Source organism: Struthio camelus, chromosome 1, assembly GCF_040807025.1.
Source record: "Struthio camelus isolate bStrCam1 chromosome 1, bStrCam1.hap1, whole genome shotgun sequence".
Lineage (NCBI taxonomy): Eukaryota > Metazoa > Chordata > Aves > Struthioniformes > Struthionidae > Struthio > Struthio camelus.
Window position 1 is genome coordinate 79,845,881 of NC_090942.1, and position 16,665 is coordinate 79,862,545.

The window sequence follows — 16,665 nt, forward strand, 5'->3', positions numbered from 1 at the left end:
AAATCCTTCTTTGTCTGGATACACTCCTGCAGCCTAGGTTGCTTTGCTTGGCCTGCTTTGCATTCTTGAGTTATTTGGTTGGAGTAGAGGTGTGTTGCCAGAGCTGGGAAGGAAGAATCGGTATCTAGAGCCAGGGATCGTCCTTCTGGGGAAGAACTTGGCTAAAAACCCCTTTTGTAAAAAGCCCTGCAAAAACCTGTGGCCAGCTCTGCAGTTGAATTAAATATGAATCATTTTTCAACAGGAGTATGACTAATGGCAGACAACAGCACTAAAAACATGCTTATTTGTAACACATTGCACAAAATTCGATGCATCAAATGTTTGTTCGCAGTACACTGGCAGGCAGAGAGCATCAGACAGGGTCCCTATTCCCAAAGAAGACATCAGACACTACAGATCAAATTCATGGCTTTCAGCACAGGCAGATATTTACCAGACTGATTCTCTCTGTAGCATTATAAACTACAATTAGCTTTCAGACACTGGCACACACTGAGGAATTCAAGAGAAATAGCTGCCTTGACCTCAGAGAACAGAATTTCGCTCATTATTTTGGATATGTGAGTGAGTAAGGCTAGAAGGATGTCCTGGGTCAGAGAGTCCACAGCTCTATTACATACTAGCATTTAATATAATTCCATTTATAAATTTAATGAGTTTCTTATTAAAAAAATACTTAGTTTACTTGCTCCCATAATTCTGATTGTTGTTTACTGCTGAAATATTTGTTGACAGGAACCCTATCCTTTCACAAGCTTTACTTAACTAGGCTTAAAATGCTGTATTTCTTACAGCTTCTCCTTCTATAATAGGCCTTTGATTCCGCTGAACATCCTCCCAGCCTTTCTCTATGCTTTTCCCATTTTGATTTGATTTTTCTTAGACAGGGATAACCAGAACTGTACTCACTAATCCAGAGCTTTGCACAGTGGCATGCGTAACTGCCTTAAGGGAACTGCCTTGACTGATTCATCTTAAGATCTCTCTCTTTTATTTTTACTTTGTGCTTTGAATTGGTGGATTATAGTCACCAGTCAGGAACATAGGTTGTGTGTGGATGTTTCCTCTGAAAGCTACTGAGTTAGTGGAAAAGGTTAACTTCTGTAGTTGCTTTTAACTGCTTTCCACATTCCTGCATTGGAAGTTCTGCCAGGTGAGGTGCTCATACGAAACTCCTCCTGATCTGTTTCAGTCAAAACGAGTGTGATCATAAACAGGTTAAATAATAACTCCACTTACTTTGACTACAACAGGTTAGGAAGTGCATGCATGTACAGATGGAAAGAGGCTGTAACCCCCAGACAGCCGGAGCACCTGGGGAATGATAACCTTGTAACTGGTATAGGGAGATGTGGAGGAGATAGACGCTTGTCCTTACTAGACTCCACAGGAAGTGATTTGTGAAGATGGGTAGTCTTGAAGATAATGCTGCTGTTTGTTGAATTTTGTACCTTGTAGATGTGCTTGCTGCAAAACTAATAAAGAGGTGATCATGTATGATCCAGGGTAGAGAGCTGGCTTGGGAATGAGCTGATGTATATTGCCTGTTTACCACCAGCTTACTGTGCAATTTTGGGCAAGTCATTTCATCCTTCTGTGTTTAGCTTCTCCATCACTAAGAAGTAAATGAGATTTGTCTTCAGCTGTGCAGCGTTTTGAGACCCACAGATGAAAAGGCCTTATTTATTTTTCATTAAAGTAATCAGTAGTCAGAAAGCATGTGAAACAGAGAAAATATTAGGAAGCTGCCCATCATGATAAGCAGCTTTCTTTACACAGACTTCATATCTGTTACGCAAGGAGCTGTTCAGGATCTGAACTGTAAGATAATTAATAGGAAAATGTGACTCTTGTTTTATTGCAAGTTCTAATATACCTGCTGTGCAGTGAACTTTTGCACTTGGAATATGAAGCAGACATGCAGTGCTTGTCAGTTCATTAATAGTATTTAGTTTTCTTGAATTAGAGACTTTTGCCAAAATCATACTCTGCACAAATAATTATCTTCATTTTGCCTTTCCTCTGACTTTGAGGATCGGTATCAATTGCCTTCTACATTAATTGTTCTTTAATATGTCAAGTGATCAAAATGCATTCTTTTCATTCTGTCTCTTTGTACAATACTTCTGCATTTGTAGACATACTTTAGATTAAAACAGATTAGCTGGATAATAAGGAAAAAAGTTCTGTAAATTAACTTGTAATGAGAGTCATCTGTCTTTCATATCAGACAGTTATTTGATTTATCCTGTATTCTTTAGGATTTAAAAAGGTTACTTATTGCTACTGCCACCTTTGATGACAAAAGAGTGCAATCTGACAGATTTATGCAGTACTCTATCTGAACTGCTACATGCTGGAGTAGCAGTCCTTCACCTGCATCTTTATATGGAAGGATAAGGGAAGCGGCAGTTTGCTCCACTGAAGAAGAAATAGATCCAGAACTTGGGGCTGATTGCAAGGTGCTGATGGCTGCCTCATTTGGCCATGGCTGCGTTTTGGAAGGGTGTACAATTCTCTCGGTATACTGTGGAGGGAAAAATGAATTGTCCCTCAATTTTTTTTAACTAGCAGATGCAACACCATTTACTAAGGTCATATTAGATATGTTGCTGTTTTTTTCTTTCTTTCTGTCGTTCTGCAGAACTGTCGATGGAAGAATGCTGCGACAAGGGTGTTGAATGGGCAAACAAAAACAGAAGATGTGCTTCTCTACCGAGGTTAACTTCCGAATCCAGAGAATGCAGGTATATAATTATGCATTGTATATTATACTATAGTTCATGTTTTTATATAAAACCATGGAGAATAGCAGGTATGAAAGCTGATAATAAAATGAGGCACCTAGCTCTTACATCTAAGTTTTCCAAATTCATGTCTAGCTTTGGAGAAACCTAAAATCCCTAAGCACCTTTCTTCCATTAAGTCCTTTACATTTCTGCTGTTGGTCTTGTGCAGGATCATCCATCTCTAGCCTGTTCAGCACATATGGTGCTGAATAGCCACAGCATGTTTTGCAAAGAAGAGGTTCTTCCGCTGTACTCTACTCACGGGGCTTGGACTGTGTCTGCAGTCAGTATATCTCAGCACAGCTCTACTAGCTTCAGAAAAGCTTCATCAATGCCTATTAACTGAGAATCTAGCTGAGCAGTCATACAAAGTCTTGGGCAGAAGTCTTTCAAGAACCAAAGCAGATGCTGTACATACATAATCTACAGGTTGCATGTATACATGTGTATGTATGTATGACAGCCTTTTAAAACTGTTTCTCCTGGGGGGGTGCTATGCAGATAATTGTCCTGAAGCTTTTAATTGTGCTCCTGGATGAGGGAACTTAAAATCCTTAAGACAGGGAGATCCCAAGTTACTTAGAGTGTCTGACTTGTAACAAATGCATTCGACTGTAGAAAAAAGTAACCTTTAGTTAATAAATAGATTTCTTAGTTCTGCTGACATCAATAGAAAAGTAATAGAAAACTAATTGGTATTATGCAATCTAGGGAATGAACTAGTGAAGTTAAATGTTAAAGTTTGTTTGTATGGTAATATTTTGGTTACACTGAATCTCTCAGATTATTGGAGACATGCACATTCCTTCTGTCAATGGTAGTTTGCATTATTTTTGCCGTTAAATACGCTTGTTACGTTTAATTTGTGGAGCTAATAATTTGTGGTTGGTAGTTTGAAAGGCAGCTTCACTGAGGACTTTATATTTCTCCATTTAAAACACATTACCTTGCTCTCCTGTATCTTTTCAAATGAATTGCAAAGTGATTTAACCTTGGTAATTGTAGGAGTGTTGGAGTGGTCTTTGTTATGGAAAGAATGTGCCTTGCAGTCAAGTCTGTCCATGTTTTCTGACTTTTGCATTTATATTGGCATTGAAAGCAGTCTCTTACGCAGAAGAATTGACAGATAGGACTTAAATCCCAATTTAGGAAATACTTGAAGAGTCAGCAGAGTTATAGACAAAACAAAGACAGGAAAAACAGGAAACCAAGTTTATTGAACAATCTGGGAGCAAGGATCTTTATAATTTAATGATCATTTGATTAATATGAGTTGAGATTCTGCTATAACTGTAATTTATTGTTTCAGAGTGTGCAATTTTAGAGAGCCTTTAGGCCTTCATGAGAAAACTGAAAAAAGCTTACTAATACTTCATCTAGCTTTTATGCATAGACAGAAAGATCCTAGGCACTTTGAACAGGCAGCAAATTGCAGTCTAATGAATTAAATGATAATGATGTAAAGGTAAATTAAATAATGGGTAAATTGACATATTCAGTGTGTTGGACTGGGCAGTAAGAGGGGTGAGCACTTTGCTGACAAAAATAGAAGAGGATAAATTCAGTTCAGCGGCATCCACTCACGACTGTAGCATAAATAAAGATAGCTCCACTTAAGGCATGACTGCTCTCTAAAAAATGACTGGAAGTGGTTCCTTTGACTACTTTCTTTAATAGCAATATTATTTTATCTCAGTTGTGATCACAAACTGGCATATCTATGAAAGATACAGCAGAATCACTTTCTCATGCCGTTTCAGAAACAAAAGTAAGGGTCAGTTACTGGTGTAATTACTGGTGTAATTGGAGTCAAAATGTACATTGGGGGAGCATGCTTCCCTTTTCAAGTACACTAGAGAAATTACACTGATTTTTTTAAAGGTATTCCTATTGCATAGAGATGTGAACAAAACCAAACCCAGATTCATTATATTTTCCGAGGTGTAAATAGGGGAGAATATTTAGACAGGAATTTTTTAGATGGCTCAGGATGCCTTGTTGGTTTCAGATTTTCAAAAGCGCTTACTTCCTTTTTAGACACCTACATGCAATGGGAGCTGTGAGGAGAGGAGAAGGCAGAATGAAATCTGTCTGTTATTTAGTTGCTTAAACCACAGCTGGGATCTTTTGAGTATCTAGTGCAGCATGGTGTTGGACAAACTGTAGATCATCTGACTTTGGATGCTTTTAAAAAATGTGGCCCATTGGGTGTATAATCCTGTATTGCTTCATGCCAGAGGGAGCTTTTTTGCCTGTGTATTTCAGCATGGATTTACAAGGTTAGCAGTTGAATACAAAGGAAAATATGTTGTGAAGTGAGCAGATTTGATGAAGTTACTGAAGTAAAAATGATTTTGCACAGTTAGATTGCAAAGACCATGCAATATAAAAAACGTTGGATGTAAGCAAGTACTTTTCCCAACATGCTGTGCAAGAATTGGCATGCGTGTTGTTTTTTGAATGTCTTTGAATCCTCTGCTTAGAATAGTAATAACATAACATCTCAGAATCAGTGCTTCCCTCTAAGTAAGACCACTTTTAAAGTTTCTTTTGCTAATCACCTTTTCTTTTGTATGTGTAAGGAGTAAGCTGCCCTATTGAGTCAGAACTCACGTAACTTTCTTTCAACTATTTAAAGCACATTTATAGGAATCAAGGAGGGGTTCCACACAAACACTGCCACTCTAGTATCTACCTTGCTTCCTGGAAAGGAAGGTTCTGGGTTTCAACATCACTTCATGATCCGTCCTCAAAAGTCCCTTATCATTCTTGAAGAACTTGCCACATGTATTTTCTCTTTTGCTCTCTGTGTGAGCATGACTCACTGAGCGTGGTGCAGTTCAGACTGCAAATGTCAGGTGAGCCAGCCTCCGGTCTGAAGTTCTCCTGAATTCGTAAGGTCTATCTGGCAACTGTTGACTCGGTTGCGTTTAAGTTGAAACAAGGCTCCTGCATCAATGTCCAGCCATGTGTGCAGTCTCATGTCGTGGTTGTTTTTCCCACAAATGAGTATATGTCGTTACATCATCACTCTGGAAAATGACAATATCTTTCTCCGTGCCTTCATGACCCAGTAGATATGAGTGTAGAGTTTTAATGAACGATGTCTTTGACTGTCATAACACCAGCTTTTTGTCCATTCATCCATTTCTTTGTGATGTGGTCAAACTCACAGCAGCTGCAAACAGCTGCCATTTAATTTTGGAACTCAACCTGCCTAATAAATCTTCTTCCTTTCAAAATGTAGAATTTCCCTTGCCCAGAGCTTTTAGCAAGTGAACTTAATTCCCGGGCCAGAAATAGCATATCTCCATATGAGAACTGCGTGTCTTTAGCACTGTCTGAAATCTTTTTGGAGTTACACTGGGAATTGTGTGCTTTTCCAAGTATTATTTATTAGTAGTGTTGCAAAAGTGCATAAAAGAAGGAGCTACAGAACATTCTGCTAGGTACTGTACAAAAACGGAACAAAAAAGTCCTTGTCCCCAGGAAGAGACAAGTGGCAGTTCTTGGTTACGGACTCAGACTGGAACACCAGGAAATAATAAGACAAGAGTGTTCGGAATGATAAGTACCAGATGCTTAACTGCTGACAGATATTTATTGATTTATGTCACTGTAGGCCTGAAAGAGCCTGAGATTCTGGACATCAAAGTTGTGACAGCTTCATGTCTGAAAAAGCTGTTTAAAGTTATTTTGGGAGAAGTTGTCTTTATTGATTATTACCTTTTCTCTGCAGCGTGCTAAGTGTGCCTCACGCTCACTAAGATTTTGGCTTAACAGTCAGAAGGATAAAAGAACAATGGGCTATGTTGTCAGGGTTTTATTACCACTCGTTTGGGATGACTTGCTTATTGCACTTTGTGAATAATGTCTAACTCAGTCCTTTCTCTCCAACTTTATCAATATTTTTTCTTTATATAATACATAGTATCAATATAATTTTACCTTTTTCCTGCAAGAATACTTTTATTAAGTGAACTATGAAGTGTTGATAAGGATTGCAGCTGATTAATTTTGATGCTTATCAAATCAATAATTTCCACTTGAGTTCCTTGTCAATATATAGCATATGATCAAAAACATATTTTCGTTGTTGAGGCACTCCACATTATTTTCATTCATCATATGTGTCATTCATAATACCAGATCTTGCTCTTAATTTTCCTACATTCAATTGTGTCACATGTTAAACTTTGAACTGAAAAGAGTAAGGGTGGAAGACCCAGCTTGTCTTTGCAAAATAATGATGTAGTGGAACCATTTCATTTTTAGTTTTAATATTTTTGGTCAAAGAGAAGGTCTTCCATTAACCACATGAATAACAGTGGAGCAATTTCAAGACAGGCTAATAAGAAGAAGGAATGAGGCAGAAGGTGATAAAGGGTTTTTGTTGTCTAAATTAGGCTGGCAACAAACAAAGAAAATGCTTTAATGCCAAAGTTGAATTTTAATGATTTTATGGAAAGAAATTGAAATAACAGGTCATTAGGAAGTCCATAATGGTTTAGGAGTGCACCCTCTGGGGAGGATAATAATAAAGATAAAAGGATTGTGAAGGTAAATGGACATGTGTATTTTCAGTTGAAAAGTTACTCCATGGAAATGGAGTAAGATTCATTACACTTTAACAGAAAGTGAATCTTCCAATCTAGTTTTTATATTAATCTAGTTGGAGTAAAATTAATAAGGTCTCACATTTTCAGATTTAGAATTTTTCAGCTGGTTATAAAATTGTGTGCTTTTCCAAGCATTAACAGAATTAAATCCATATCCAGTCCTTAAAGTACAATATTTACGTGTATATGACTTAACATCTGAAATAATCAGCACATTCAAATGTTTTGAGTCCTCCAATAACCCGTACCATCCGATAGCCCACACTAAGTTGCAGACAGTGGGGACTCATCAGCAGGAGGCTCTATGAAATGCAAAAGGAAGTTACTGGAGGAGAAAGGTTATAGGTGAATGTTTCTTTTTTATTATTTGCATGTATTTATAACCTTGATAGCTGCAAATACAATCCTTCTTATAAATCCAGGCATTGTAATTGTAGAAACAGTTTTCCATTTTCAGCAAAAAGTTGTCCATGAGTGAGAATATGAAAAAAAAAAAATCCTCACTTGATTTGTAATCAAATTGCTTAGTTATGAACTAACTTTAATTTTAGATCCGCATCTGCAACAGAGAATATGTATTTTTTAAATATCTGAATGACTTCTGTTCGTTAGTGAGCCATGAATAAAACTCATCTTTCAGAGACCAGAAAATGAATGCTTTTACCTTGAAATATCCTGAGTGAACATCCGTCATGTGACCGTATGTTCACAGAGTTTCCATATTTAATGTTTTTCATCCTAGTAAGGTTTCAGCTATAATGTCAATAGGTATTTAGTTCAACAAATTATGTTACTCTATTTTAACTGAAAATCAGTGTCGCACATAAAGCAGTGACCTTTGGCTTTTTTAAAATTATTAGGATTAAATTAATTATTAATTAAATTAATTAAATTATTTTAATTATTAATTAAAAGAATAACAGGAAAGTACTTCTCTAATTTCTCTTTTTTAGAGACCAATATTGTAAGATGTCCATGGACCTGAAGTTAATAGGAGTGCTACATAGGAAGAGTTGACAGGTTTTACCCAAAAAGAGAAATCTAGTTGTCCTATTAGTCATTAGAGATGGCTCCTTTACCCTGCTGTGAAGTAGAAAGTGGGTATGTATTATAATAGTGTGCAAGCTGGGGGCATTAATACAGCTTACCAAAGACAGGGAGAGGTAATTCATTTCAGAAGCCTCAGAGTCTAAAGAGCTTACGGTATACTGTAGAGACCATCAGCGTGTGAGCTGGTACGCAAAGGGGAAGTGGGCGGACTAAGTTGCAGTTGGAAGACCAGTACAGTGTGGATTTTTCTAGCATTTTTCTCTGCCATTTTCCAAGGATTTCTACCACTATTACAGCCACATAGATAGATCTTTATAGTGTCAAGGAATATTTGCTGCCAGCCCAACTTTACTGTAGAATTAGGGCAATGAAGTGTTATTTTGTTGTTGTTGTTGTTCTGAAAATGAACAAATGGTATTTTAATCCGGTATTTCCATTCAATTGATGTTTAATTCCTGGTTACAGTTAGGGTGGGCCACACGATTATGAATACAGCTGGTGGGGAACACTTTAAGAAACATTTTTTTTTGTTTTGGTTGTAATTGCCAATTTGTCCGGGATTTCAAAGAGATGACTTGCATTTGAAAAAAACCACATGGGAAATCAAACAGATCTACTGAAAAACTGCTGTTTTGTTTTTTTATTTGTTTGTTTGTGGCTAACATATCTAGCTGCTCAACAGGACTTGAAGAACTAAAAAAGCTGGAAAGTCTCAGCTCCCACACTCTTGGGCTTGAAGTGCAGGTTTTGCAGGCTTCCAGAGCCCTGACAGGCAGACCACCCCAGAGCTGGGCAAGGAATGGAAATTCTGCTTCAGAGGGAATTTCAGCAACAAAAAAACCTACATATTCTTCCAAACTGGAACAAAATCAAATATCAAAATCTTGAAATATTCTGCCAAATAAAGTTACCGTCTTGGGCTTCACTTCTAGCTATGACTTTCGAGTCTATTTTTGAATGATTTGTTTATGAACTTCTCCTGGGTTTTGTTCCTATGCATTGAAATCTCCTAGTTGTTTTTTTCCAAGTGAAAACTGCACAGTCAGACCATTACAAAATCCAATAAATAAGAATCGGGAATCTTCAGGAATGTAGCCTGACATCCTTGTGTTACCAGTACACACAGAGATGCAGAATCTTGAGTGAAGTACCTGCATGTCCCTTGCTTTTAGTGGGCTGGACTGGATGGCTTGGCTCCAGGACTGAGGGAGTTCCTCATGCTGCATGCGAGTTGAAAGCTCGCCGTTATAGTCATCAGGCACAGGGAGGCTCCTCCAAGGGTAATTCACTGGAATCTACTTCTCTCAGATGACAATAATAGAAGCCTGCAGTTCAGTGGTGCAACTAATCCTTCTTCCCTAGACATCCAGAATTTCCAACAGTGTAGAGAAAGGATTTTTAAGAGTTTATTTGAAGGGTATTCATTTGCTGAATATCTGTACATGATTTTATGTATTTCTAGGTAAGCCTTGAAGATATTTTATGCATGAGTTCAAGTAACCAGAGCTGGAAAAAAAAAAAAAAGGTGAATACTGTTAACAGGGAAGAGAATGTGTTCAGCTTTGTTAGTCTGTAAGAGATATAAAGATTCCCTGGCCGATGGGTTTAAAAATTCATTTATAGGGTTTTCTGTACTTTTCTTATACAGCTCTAACCTATCAGAGCATGCCTTTTAGGTGTTGTACTATAAATAGTTTATCAGCTTGGTTTGCCTTTGGGATAGTTTCCTTTCACCCTAGCAACTCATGTAACTTTTTTCCCAATGAAAGAAGGTTATCACAAAACATATGGATCTGTTTATATCCTTGCGTATATCCCGTTTTTTTCCTATTCCCCAGTGTCTATTACAGGAGCTAGCAGTGGAAGAGCTTTAAACTGGAAGCTCTGCCCACAACACTACCCAGGAAAATACAGTTGCACATAAATAAAGCGTGAAAAGAGGGGAGACATCTCCTTGAATGGGCTTGGCATACAAGTGGCAGTGATGGCAGGGGCGGAGGAGTTTCAAGCCTTCTTCCTCCTTTTTTTTTGCCACAGGAGGGAAACTGTAATACTGTTTTCAATGTATTAACCGAAACCAAGATAAAACTGAAATAATTTTATAAGCAGTGGAAATAGCAACACTGAGTCCCCTACTTATTTTTATCCTGTCTCTTCTCTACATATACCTGCACCATAATACCCTTCTTCTCTTCCCTTGTCTCTCTTCTCCTCTTCCCTGCAGTACACTCAAGTTTCTCACTATGACTCTCCTCAGTATCTTCACTTCTTCCCATAAGTCCAGTTCTCCCATAGAGCGACACTCTGAGCTACCTTCAATGTGCCGTGTTTGGACAAGGGGGAGCACGTGCTGGGATAGTCAGACTGCAGGACTGTGGGCTCTCATGGAGACCTTGAGCCCTGTGACAAATGTGGTTGAAATTATCCACGTATTTCAAAAAGTGTTTGGGGCAGACTGCAAGGCAGACAGGCAATTTAACTGTATTAAGTGTGTTACCTAGACGTTCTGCCTATACCTAAAGAATATTTAAACTGTAACTAAAATGCATTCCTCTTGCTTTGAGACTAGTGCAAATACTCATTGTACTTGCTGCATTGTATGTTCTTGACCCATATATAATTTTCTTCTCCCGTTGCTTCCATTCTCTTCTCAGCATGACTCAGGTACAGTGCTGCCGCAACAAGTTGGAGGAACACTACTGTTCGGATGGGATTGAATTTGCCAACGTGCATGATGAGTGTGGCTCGCATATTAGTGAAAATTCCACCTGTGAAGCTGAATACTTTAAGGTGAGACTTCAGAGTTATTCCTATTTATCTCTAAGAAACGATGTTTTGACTATCTAGACTAATGCTAAGGTTTGACCCTAACGGTCGCCCTGCTCAATCTGATATACATAAACTGTTCTTCCCCATCTATGCCTAGTGTCTCTGTTAAAGATATCCACTTTGTGCCTCTTTGAGTGAAACAGTTCCTCTTTGAGTGAAATAGTCTGTCTCATTACATTTTAGCAGAAACAGAAGGTAGAAAGCAGAAGGGCAAAAGGTCTTGAGCAGGCATTTGACAAAGAAACTACTTTTCCGTGAAGGGATAGCATCACACAAATGAATTCTTAGCACGTTGTAAGCTGAATCTCATTTTAGACTTTAACTTTCATTAGAGCTTCATGGCCTAAGGTCAACCTAAGTGGATTTTAGTATTCATGGTCCAAAGAGATAGGACTTATGTTAATCCTCTCAGCATACTTATAGTTCCAGCTAGTGTACTTATCCTTAATTAAAATGACTTTCTTGAATTGCAATTGAATTGAGACATCTGTAAGCTTGCTAAGACAGCATTTGGTATTAGGATAAAAATGCCCGTCATGGGTGTCTTTAGTTAACCTGTGCCCTGCCTCCACCCTTATTACTGTCTTTATCTTTCCTTTCTTCTGTGTGAGCATATTCTTACCACTCTGCAGAGTGTTTTCGGAAGAAAGTTCCACCGCTAAGACCGTAACCTTGACCATGACCCAGTCATGAGCAACTCTGGTCCTAGTAGGGATTTATTAAGTGGTGTCTTTTCTGCTTTTAGGTGGCTAGCTCTCGTCTCGTCCCTCCTGAATGGAAGGAAGCTAACATACGGGATGAGAGGACTGAGATTTGGCAGCGTAGGGAGAGTCATGACTGGGTTCTGCTGTGGGCAGTTGCAGACAGTGCCTTGTGTTCTGTTAGCGTTTAGTCCCGCTTAAATATTTATGGGACTGTTAAGAGTTTCCACAGATAAGGAAGGATCAATTAAAATGTAGGGACCCTCTAAAAGCTGAATATTTGAGCTTTCTTGTCTTTTGTGTGTGTGGTAGCAAAGCATATATCCATACATTAATGCATAGTTTACAAATGAATGAGGCAAGAAGAGTGCCCACTGTGTTCTTACTCGTCTTTCAATTTCCATTTTGATTCTCCTAGCAAATTCTGTTCCTGGATTAGCTATTTTCTTTGTCAGGTTCTAACTTACCTCCAAAAGGGCACAAAGGAGTTCAAATCATTTAAAAATTTTAGCTGAGTTTAAAATTAGGACTGTACATCTATGTCAAATGCTGTAGCCATAATAAAGTTACAGAGAATTTGGTGATTAAGCAATTTGAAAACACTTTTAAAAATTACAACCATTTTGATAAAATGGAGATATGACTATAATCATGTCAGTTTGTAAACTGTACGCAGGTGTATGTACCTTTACAAAGATGATAGAAATATGTAATGAGGATGATTTTTTTCCTTCCACTGCATTTGCCCACCACTCAAAGATACTAAAGGCTTTAGTTCATTCAGTTAAAAAAAATCTAGCATCTAGAAGAAGTGTAACAACATCTAACTCACAAATTGCACGTCTATCCGAAATGCTGGATTGATCACGTTTCTATCAGTAGGACCCTAGTGATGCATGGGCTATGAAGTAAATCTAAATTCTCATTATGGGAAGAGGAAAGATAACCCATGCTGATGAAGCTGGTATTGCTGGTTGTCAAGGGCTAGGCTGCATATGCAGCATGGTTTTGTCCCACAGTGGAGTGGGACTGGGGAACCACTGAGGAGTCATCTGTCATCACCTGTTGACGGTGTCCTAGGCATTCTCAGCTCTCAGCAGGGCTGCCAGTACATGCGTCCCGACTCTGTTGTTTGGAGATTCTTCTGTGCAGCCTGTACAGTTAGGAAGGCTGTCCACCCCCATCTAGATGTAGTTTGAAATAATATTTAGCCCTCTGTGTCAGTACTCTGAAGGGCTATGAACGGATGAGCAAAGGCTATGATGGCAACTATTCTGCAGATTCAAGTGCTTTCTATGAGAGACACATTTATAATAACAGCATTATCCTAAACACATGCCAAGGGACAATTGTAAAACAGAATACAACTGTTTAAGGAAATCCACTTTCTCATCACTGATTGGTCTTTCCATATGTGGGCTTGTCAGCATGAGGAAAAGGATTAATGATGTTATTTTTTAAAATAGACATACTTCTTTAAACATGGTGAGTTTTCATGGTGACAGCTGTATTATGAAATAAAATGGACTAGGCCTTGAGCCCTGGCCCCGAGAATAAGTGGCCCAGCACAGCTCATGTCACGTAGCTAAACCGTCTTTCCCCTGCAAAACACATTGGTCTTGTACATAATATCCGTTGTGACCACTCTCTGGCCTGTTCTAATGCCAAAACGTGCTTCAGCATTGTCTGAGAGGATGCTATTTGCCATTAGAGCATGCAAATATTTAAACAGTAGAGATGATTCCCGGACAATGCTTGAGCCCGTGTTCTGTCCCTATTTAATTTACTAGTATGAACATAGTCAGTGATACTTAATCTACAGTGAGCTACAGTGAGCTACATTCTGCTACCCGCGCCTGAATGAGAATATCATACACTTAATAACTGTACTGTGTTAGCTGTAGGGGTATCTTTGTAAATAGGCTAATTAATCCTCGATGGATATAAATGTTTCATGATCTAGTATCACTGAATAATTTATCGTTGCTTTTGTTGAATGTATTTTGAATCTGATGACCTTGAGACATACAATATATCTAGTGACTGTACCCTGCAGTGGCAAATAAACTCTAACATTCACATCAAGCTCATCTCACATGGGCTTGGATCTCTGCTAGTCCACTTTAGTTTGGCCTAGGTAGCATGGGAAATCTCTTGGATTTTCTTTGCTTCGTTCAAGGAGGCATTAAGAGTAATATAGTCATTCAGTTAGAAGGATTAATTGCAGCACTTTGCAGGAAATAAAGTAGCTAATCTCTCTTTTGAATCCGAAACATGCAGTTGGAAAGAAGATAAAAATGCCATATTTTGAATACAGTTATCTCAGCTTTTGCATTTACAGGCTGTAGGCGTAGGTGATGATGGACATAATTCTCTTCAACCAGTTGTTTGGAAACATAGCTTTTCTTACCTTGAAAAAGTGAATGCGAAATGGATGCCTATTTAATCATTACAATCTTGAAAATCTTGCTCAAAAGACAGTAGTCAAACTCCAGATTTGTTCTGCTATAGGACGTTTAGAAATAGTGGTGTGAAAGCTTCTACCACACTACGACAGCAAACCTGCAAATGGGGAGAAACTTGTAGAAATTTGACCTTCTTTAAAGTACTTGGGTATCTTCCCAAAAACTGTCATATGTATTTTCTTTTTCCCAGGATCAGGATCTGGCCTTACCTCTCTCATTTTGTCAAGAATATTATTACTCTGGACTGATGAACATATTTTTACCCTTGTTCAGATCTTCAGAAGTTGTGAAAAATTCCACTGAGTTACTTGTATTTTTTCAGTCTGTTTTTCATAACATCTGCTGGTTAGTCTGGTTTTCAGCAAATGGGAGACCTCTTGTGGACAATAACTCAAAAACACTGTTTATGCATGATTCACCCTTCAAGTTTTATAATTTAACTGATGACATAAATAATGAAGATGATGCTAAATGATGCTAAAATTTAGCTAATTAAGAGAGCTGACTGATGAAAGCAATTTTAGATGCTTCCTAATGATACTCAAAATAAATCTTTAGACTTCTCACATGTAACTGCTGCTGGACTGAAATGTATATACTAGCTTCATTTTCATGCTGGTAAACTTCTGGTGTTTCGCTCAAGTCAGTCAACTCCAGCTACTAGGACAGTACAGCAAATGTGTGATTTTGAAACAAGTGTATGACAATGCAGTATGTGCTTGCGCTCCTATGTTTAGTCCTTTCTGTGAGAAGACGAGGTACATGACAATTTAAGGGAAAAATGAAGGATTGGAAGTGGGGTACGGAGCCTTCTATCCTAACACAAAGATCAAAGCATGGCTTTAATGGTGCATGGGCTTTTGCTAATGACAGAAGGGGGGCAAAGGAAAAATGTTTATCATCTGGATCACTTAAGAAGCAAAGACTTAGAAGCAGTGAAAGTGGGTAATAATCACCCCTGGGGGGTTTTGTAGTACCATCCATCAAGGGCCGAGATGGTTCTAGCAAATGTATGAATGATCATCGCAACACGCCTCTGGGCAGCTGGCAACCTCTTGGAAGACGATGTGCAAACATATCAAGAACTGAGCTAATGTGGGGTCTAGACAGTACTCTGACCTCAGGGGTCAATGTCTTTCAGAATAGGCTAACAACCCTGAAAAAAGCAGTGTGAAAAAGCAAATACTGAGATCAATCTTACTTTGATAGTGGTAGCTACAATAACATAGTGCTTTGTATTTCAGAATACTAGTGTGTTCTGTGAATAAACTAAATGAAACTAGCCTTATCACTGCTGTGTTATTATCATTCCCATTCCACATTGGTGAACTGAGAGAAAAGGAGAATAAGCGACTTTCCAAATTCACACATGAGGTATGCAGAGGAACAGGCAGGTCTCCAGAATCCTGGATGTGTGATTTGACTGCAAGACCATCCATCATCTTCTCAATCTTTTTTCTCTAATTGAACAGGAAGTCTTAGACTTTAGGACTGTCAGTGCAGAACCTTTTAGGGTCAATGTTAAAAGCCAGCTAGCATAAACATCAGTTAAGGTTACACTGACACTTTCCGTCTCCTCTTAGTTTAGACCATTTTGGCTGTGATGTATCAACATAAATTATTATCAGTATCAAGATGTTACATCTAGATTCGTCATGCACATTGAAACAAACATAGGCTTGAGGAAATGGTTCGGAGCATGCAATTATGTTCAACGAAGACGTAGTTTCTCACAGATGTAGTAAGGCACAGCAAGCTCTATCCTTGATTTACATTAGCTGGAGACAGCTTTCAAGTGCTGGCTCAACCTGGGTGAGATAAAGAACAAAAGGTTATTCAGCACTTCAGGGATGGCAAGATGAATGATCACTGTTTACAAAAAAATTCAGAGAACCTCTGTAACTCCCAGTTTGAGTATTGTATGACCAGACAAAGAAATATAAGTGAGTCGATTCATATGCCTCACAATGCAAGCTGGTGAGGATATCCAGAAGGATATAATGTCACAATTTGGCAAGGCATTAGCTGTATTCAGTTACTTAAATAAGATTTGGTTATCAAAACTATGCAAGCTTACGTCAAACAATGAATCTTCAGCTCAGTTTTCATTTATGTCTTCTAATTTATGGTTGTGAAAACTGGAAATCCACCAGAATTATAGACAGATGTTAAAAATTTTTAGAAAATTGCTTCAGGAAAATATTATATG

At 38.3% G+C, this 16,665-nt stretch overlaps 1 protein-coding gene across 12 annotated transcripts in view; it reads left to right on the forward strand.

Moving 5' to 3' along the window:
• FBLN1 (fibulin 1) overlaps window positions 1-16,665 on the forward strand; it is an 82,923-nt gene that overhangs the window by 11,819 nt on the left and 54,439 nt on the right. For all 12 annotated transcript variants that reach the window (XM_068952093.1, XM_068952072.1, XM_068952069.1 and 9 more), the window contains 2 exons: window positions 2,648-2,750; window positions 11,116-11,251. In XM_068952093.1, the coding sequence (XP_068808194.1) occupies window positions 2,648-2,750; window positions 11,116-11,251 (239 nt within the window). The remainder of the gene's footprint in view (window positions 1-2,647; window positions 2,751-11,115; window positions 11,252-16,665) is intronic.